General features: G+C 39.5%; 1 protein-coding gene across 4 annotated transcripts in view; it reads left to right on the top strand.

The window, feature by feature from the left end:
* The first annotated feature begins 785 nt into the window (after nucleotides 1-785).
* The window catches only part of LOC117481048 (dentin sialophosphoprotein-like), a 35,794-nt gene continuing 29,762 nt past the window's right edge, over nucleotides 786-6,817 (top strand). For all 4 annotated transcript variants that reach the window (XM_034128517.1, XM_034128519.1, XM_034128518.1 and 1 more), the window contains exon 1: nucleotides 786-1,034. In XM_034128517.1, the coding sequence (XP_033984408.1) occupies nucleotides 924-1,034 (111 nt within the window). In that variant the 5' untranslated portion in view covers nucleotides 786-923. The remainder of the gene's footprint in view (nucleotides 1,035-6,817) is intronic.

The raw sequence follows: 6,817 nt of genomic DNA, 5'->3' as shown, positions 1-6,817 counted from the left end.
GAGAACGCTGGAATTTCTCCTCCTACTTGAAAGACTACGGAGGGATAGGGTCTGCACAATTAGTTTGTGTGTGTGTATATATATATATATATATATATGTGCTATATATGCTCTGAAGGTTCCACTTCCTGCCTGCCCGACCTTACGTTACGGCTGCGCCGCGACAAAAATAGGATTCGATCCTAATTTTAGAGGAGCCCTGCGCCGAGCCGCTTCTGGGACGCTTCTGAGCCGTAACGCGCCGCGTGTGGTGGAATAGCACCCATTGACTAGAGTGGCCGCGATCGCCGTGAGCACCGCGGCGCAGCCGTAACGCGCCCGTAACGCGCCGCAGACGGACCCGGTGGAATCTAGGGGTAAGTCGCTTTGGATAAAGCATCTAACAAATGACATGTAATGTAATTTTATAGGCTTTCTATCTCATTTATTAGAGTTTCTATCTCATTAATTAGACTGACTATCTAATTATTATGACTTAGTATTTCATTATCATGACTTACTATATCATTATTTAGACTTACTATAACATTATTTAGACTTACTATTCTGTATCATTATTTAGACTTACCATCTCATTGTATAGACTTACTATTTAATTAATTAGGCTTTCTATCTAATTTATTAGACTTTCTATATCATTATTTAGACTTACTATCTCATTATTATGACCTACTATCTCATTATTTCTAACTAATATTTAAAGAGATTGAACTGAACTGCGGACTTTAGGCACATCGATGAGGGGGATATTTCGAACAATACCTGGCAACCCTCTACTACAGGGACGGGCGGGCGACAGAGGAGAGGAAGTAGCTTTGAACAACGGTTGTGAACTAACGTGTGTTAAAGTTAAAACCTGCCTAAACATTAATACACATTTACTTTAAACAAACAACGACTTTATTAGCAGTGAGTCTGGAGACATGCACGAGGATGACACGCTGCTCTGTGTACTTTGTCAGCGGTCCGAACAGACGAAGATCACAGGACCGTTATCCACCAACGATGGCGTCACGGCCCACCAGAACTGTTTGGTAAATATTCAAAAATATTTATGTTTTAATTGTAATGGTAGCTAGAGAGGTAAAAGTGGTAAGCTATGTTATGGGTTTAATAAACGGCCTTTATGGAGATGCTAACAGGAGAAACAGGCAGGAAGCAGAGGTGGGAGAAGTACTCAGATCTTGTACTTGAGTAAAAGTACAAGTACCAGAGTGTAGGAATACTCTGTTACAAGTTAAAGTCCTGCAATCAAAATGTTACTCAAGTAAACGTACAAAACTACTCATTCTGCAACTTGGTCCATTTCTGAATTAGATATATTATATGTTTTGATTTTAATGATTGAAGCATTAAAGTGTTATCAAAGCTGGTAAAGGTGCAGCTAGTTTATTGGCTTTGTATGCTGCAGGGTAGCTTGTGAATTTAGTTCAGGAGTCACTTAAAGGTGGGGTAGGTAAACTTGAGGCCGGGCAGCAGGATGTAAACTCTTGTGTGGCTCAGGGAGGGAAGTGTTGGTTGCTACCTTGAGTACACACTTAAAGGTGGGGTAGGTAAGTTTGAGAAACCAGCTCGAGTGCGCTAGAATTTGAAAATACACAGCCGGAACAAATCTGCCACTTCCTTACAGAGCCCCTCCTCCAACACACACGAACGCGCACATGACCAATGAGGGCACGAGATAAGTTTGTGCACAGATGGAAGGCTGACAGGCAGGTAGGCCATCCAGTTATTTTAGCCGGGCCGGCTAAAATGATTGTTCGTACTTTTTACAGTATTACGGCTTCCACAGATGAATTTTTTTTATGGATTTTTTGTCAAAGCACTTAAGATATTCATTGCTATCGGGATGTTAAGAGCATTCCATGGAATATAACAAAAAGTGTATCTCGAGCAGGTTTCTCAAACTTACCTACCCTCCCTTTAAGTCTTATAACTTTACTTGCTGCACCTAGTTGACCACTGAGATCATAATCAAAATGTCATCCTGTTTGATAACATTATTAATTTCCTCTTCTCGTCTGGAGTCCAACTCCTCAACATATTCTGAGCTTTCTCCTCTGTTCTCTGAGACCTCTGACAGATCAGTGAAATTTGACCCGCTCCTCTCCTCCTTCCCTTTGTCTCTCTGCTGCCGTGTTTGCATTCTCATGTTTACGAAACACACCTTTGCTTACTCACACAAACACTACCTCTCTAAAATCCCATGGTGTCTTCAGTAAAATACTGTACATTGCCATGCCAGTTTATATTACCTCGATCCAATGACTGTTTTAGTGAATAAAAAACAATAAAATACCTAAAACGCAAATGTTTCATGACATTACTGCATGGACATTACTCTATGAACCATAGTTGTTGTTCGTCACTGTCTTACCTAACCCCCCGTCCTTAAAGGTCACCTATCATGCTATTTTTAGGCAATAGCATAGGTCTCAGATATATAAAAAATATATAAAAAACATGAAGCCATGCCTCATATCCCTCTATTTCTCTTCCTGTTCCAAAAGTGCAGATTCTGGGTATAAACAGGTCTCTCTTGAGAATGAGACCCTGTGTCTCAATCAAGCGGCAAACTCTGGGGAAGAGCCGGGACGCCAATACGGAAGTGCCACAAACTGCAGTTCATATATTGGCCGATAGGCGATGACTGCAGAAAGGAGCAATTTCCATAGACCCCAATGTTAAAATGCCCAATTTCACAGCAGAAAAAAAACGTTTCTAGCCCTGGCTCCAATACATTTTATTATGTATATAGTTAGATTCCACCTTCGTGATTATGAATCTGTGAGTGAATTGTTTTCTAACGCGACCCTTTTATTTATATTAGGTCTTAAAGTTTTTGCATAAATTAGGGCGTGGTCACTTTGATGGACAGGTACGTGCCTCACTGTCAGCTAACAGCAATTTGTCCACTCTGCTAGGCTACAACGTTAGTTAGTTGTAGTTGCTGTACTTGACCCTTTAGCCGTGTTCGTGGTGATTGTGCCTTTTAGGGAATATTGTTACAAATACCAGACAATTAAAATGTCGTGCTGTGCGCTTGAATGTACTAACAGACCTTCCAAGAAGTCTACTCTCAGCTTTTTTCGGTGAGTAAAATGATAATATTATACATGTTAATCCCGTTAGCAGGTGTTTGTGTGCTTGTTAGCTTAGCTTGTTATGTAGCTTATTATGTAGCTTATTAGCCAGCTAAGGACGTAACCCTTTATACATGTGTATATATACAGTTTAGTTTATGATTCAGCCTTTTATAGTATATGGCTGTGACGCCCATAATGCTAAACGGGAGCAAACGTTAAAAGGGGACCCAATTATCCCAGTGGTGGCCGCCGGAGTCCACGCCGGCCGAAGCTAACGGAGCCGCAGGGGGCTAGCTCGCTAGCGCGTCCCGGCTGCTCCGTTAGCTTCGGCCGGCGGCGGAGTCCGGCATTATAACTGGAGATCAAGGAATGCAGCGAAACGCAGACTTGGTTCGCCTGCAGCCCGCTGTAGTATTAGCTAAATAAATTATGTTGAATAAGGCTTATTAAGCTGAACATCGCCACAATTGTTCTGCTATGTATCGGTACTTATTTTATTTTATTAACGTGTGAATGACAAGCATTAAAAATAACAACAAATAGCTCATTATCTTGCAGATTGTCTCGTTTGATTATGAATGTAACGTTTATATAGTGGAACTACACTGTTTTATCAAAACCAAAGTGCCACGCAGTAACTTGGTATGCATGTATTTCAGCAGGAAATGTGCAACCTAGATGACATTTACCAACACAGACTATATAGAAATATTTGTAAAAGTTGTTCATGTGTTATTAAGTGAATATGGCATTAACCCTCCTGTTGTCTTCGGGTCAAATCTGACCGATTGACTACTTTCATCAATCATAACTTTTTTGTTTTACATTCGATTGCATTAAGGATTTATGATATCCTTCACAGTAGACATTTGAACATATAAAATTGCTGATCACCACTTTCATTGAATTTTGGATGATTTAGTCAACTTTGTAACACCTCCCTCCATGTCCCTCTGCAATTTCCTCCATCTTAGTTTAGCTGTCTGTCTCTCTCACACACACACACACACACACACACACACACACACACACACACACACACACACACACACACACACACACACACACACACACAAGATGTGTTCCCCCCCCATTATGTGCCCATCCCCCCCTGACCTACACCTTGTCGTGGTGAGTGGGCTTTAAACTAAGACGGGTCATACTGAATAGTCTGTGCACACATTTTTAACATGTGATCTTTCTTTCATGTAGGACGCTTGAGGGAAGTTGCAACGCCTCGGCCAATGTGATGTCTTCCCCACGTGAAAGAGATTGAAGGCATAATTTATAACTTGAGACAATTTTCCAAAAATTATGACTTTTATTGGCTTAGGTAGTAATGGATTATATCTAACACGAATCAAGATCGTATAGAAAAAAAGGAAAGTGTAATCCTTAGTTACATAGGAAAAGATGTAATCGGATTAGTTTGACTTTTTTTAATAATAGGGAAACTCAGGATTACAATCTTATTCAAAACCTGAAAAGAGCATATAGTGTTTGTTGTAAAATGATCAGATGTTCTCTCTTCTCTGGAAGCGGTACTGTTCTGTAGGCTAATACTTTAATTGTGAATCTATACACCTACTGCCTGAATCAGCTTTATGTATATTATACATTTAAGTAAAAAAATCATATTAATATTTCTTCTCTCCTGTGTTTATTTGCATTGCATTTGATATTGAGGTAATCCAAAAGAAAAATAAAGTTATCAGGTTACAGTACATTACTTTTATATCTTGATACTCACATTAAGTTACTGGTTGCGTTTTTGGCAAGTAGCCCTCCCAACCCTGTACATAAGTTATATCATTTTAATTACTGATACAGTTGTTGCACATCTTTAATTTATTTTCTAGTGTACTTAAGTCGTACATTTTCAATGTGAAATAGATCGGATTAAATATAGAGTAAAAGCACAATCTTAAATTATACATTTATAATTTTCCTATGCTTATTGTTAATGTAGTGGTGTTATAAACAAAATGTTGTCGTAAAGGAAATTAAGATGTTTTTTATTTGTTGACAAAAGATTTAAAGTTGATGCTCACAACATGTGGGAACATTTATTGAGAAAAATGTTTCTATTGTAAAACAAATAATTATCTGCATACTGAACAATTTAGAAACTCTCTAAAAGGTATTATTTTCTGTGATGTTACGACCCTGTAGGGATTGTGGGTATTGCATTTCATAATTACATTCTATGGTATGCTTATGACATATTTGATGCCAAAATACATGGGATTAGGGGAGACCTTCTTGGTGTTTGCATTGTCACTGATAAATGACAAGGTAGTATTCATTGTCAAGATTTTGTGTTTTTAAACTTGGGACTCTTTTCAGACTGCTATGGCTTGGGAAAAGATTTGAGCCTTAATGTGTAATGTTTTCTGTATTGTATGGTTAGCTTATCCTTTCATTTGATAGTCAGATTTGGATGTGATAGCTAACATTTTCAGTAAGCAGTAGACAAAAGAAGTGAAAATATGAATGTGATTTATTTTAAATATTTACAGAATTATTTTAACAAATAAAATAACAAAAAACATAATAACAAATTAAAAAAAAAAGTTTGACAGACAGCCATGCCCAGCATGGGCCTGGAGAGCTACAGAGTCCATTGGGGGGAAGAGGGGGGGGGGTGGGGAAGAGGAAGAGCAGCCATGTTAACAGTGTTATGGCTACAGATGTAATATCTAACTCAACATTAGCCATGACAGTCTGGGCTTAGCAAGGGCCTTAGAAAACATACTCTAAAGGCCAAATCCAAAACAGTGATACTGACATTTTAGCAGTTCACAGTCTTTGGAGATGGTCTTTCAGGCAATTGGCTAGTGACTTTAAAAAAATATCATTTCCCCTAGGGGTGAAATGAACTCTATCTCGCAAAAAAAGCCCAGGACTGTCATGTCTAATGTTGGAGTGGTCAACAATGGCACCATTTAGGCTATGAACAAAAGTAGCCATAGCACTGTTAACAAACTTCCGGGCCTTGTCAATTTTGACAGGATTTGCACCAGCCCTCCATCGGCACCTCTGGTTGATCTGGGAGAGCATGATCTTCATGCCAGGGTGCCGATGGTGAAGCTGGTGCAGGTCCTCCTTCATCTGATTCACCAAGTGAACACTGGGCACATCCCCCAAGTCGTTGCCGCCACAGTGGATGAGGAGGACATCCGGGGCTGCTCTTCCTCGCAGGGAGTTGGAAAAGAAGGGGAGGAGACCTCTCCAGCGCAGTCCACCCCAACCGAACCAGCAGGCGCGAAGGTCGAGGCCAAGGTTGCTGCCGATGGTCTCTGTAGCTCTCTGGGCTCCACGCCGGACATAGCTGTCTCCGATTATCCATACAGTCACTATGGGAGGAAAATAAATGAGAGTAACAAATGCTTCAGATAATGAGGAATATCAAATTAAGTATAAAGGGTTGCTCATTTTGTTCCTTTGACAATAACATACAACATAACATATGAAATCACACCTGACGTATATATATATATATATGTATATAGATATAGATATAGTATGTTTGTGTGTAATGTCAACCATCTGAAGTCATGTAAAGTAAGCCAGGACCATCAACTTACAGGTTGTGGAGGAGGTTGCCATCTTTTTTTCTTAATGCTGAAAGAAATAAAAATGGTTTAATCAATATAAAAGCGCCTTTCTTTTTCTACAGTCATATTTAATTTATACTCTCACAGCGCTGTTGAAACAGTAACGTTGGATTA

Source organism: Trematomus bernacchii, unplaced genomic scaffold (genome assembly GCF_902827165.1).
Source record: "Trematomus bernacchii unplaced genomic scaffold, fTreBer1.1, whole genome shotgun sequence".
In the NCBI taxonomy this organism is placed as follows: Eukaryota; Metazoa; Chordata; class Actinopteri; order Perciformes; family Nototheniidae; genus Trematomus; species Trematomus bernacchii.
Note: the sequence above shows the minus strand (reverse complement) of the source record. Positions and strands in the feature narration are given on the sequence as shown.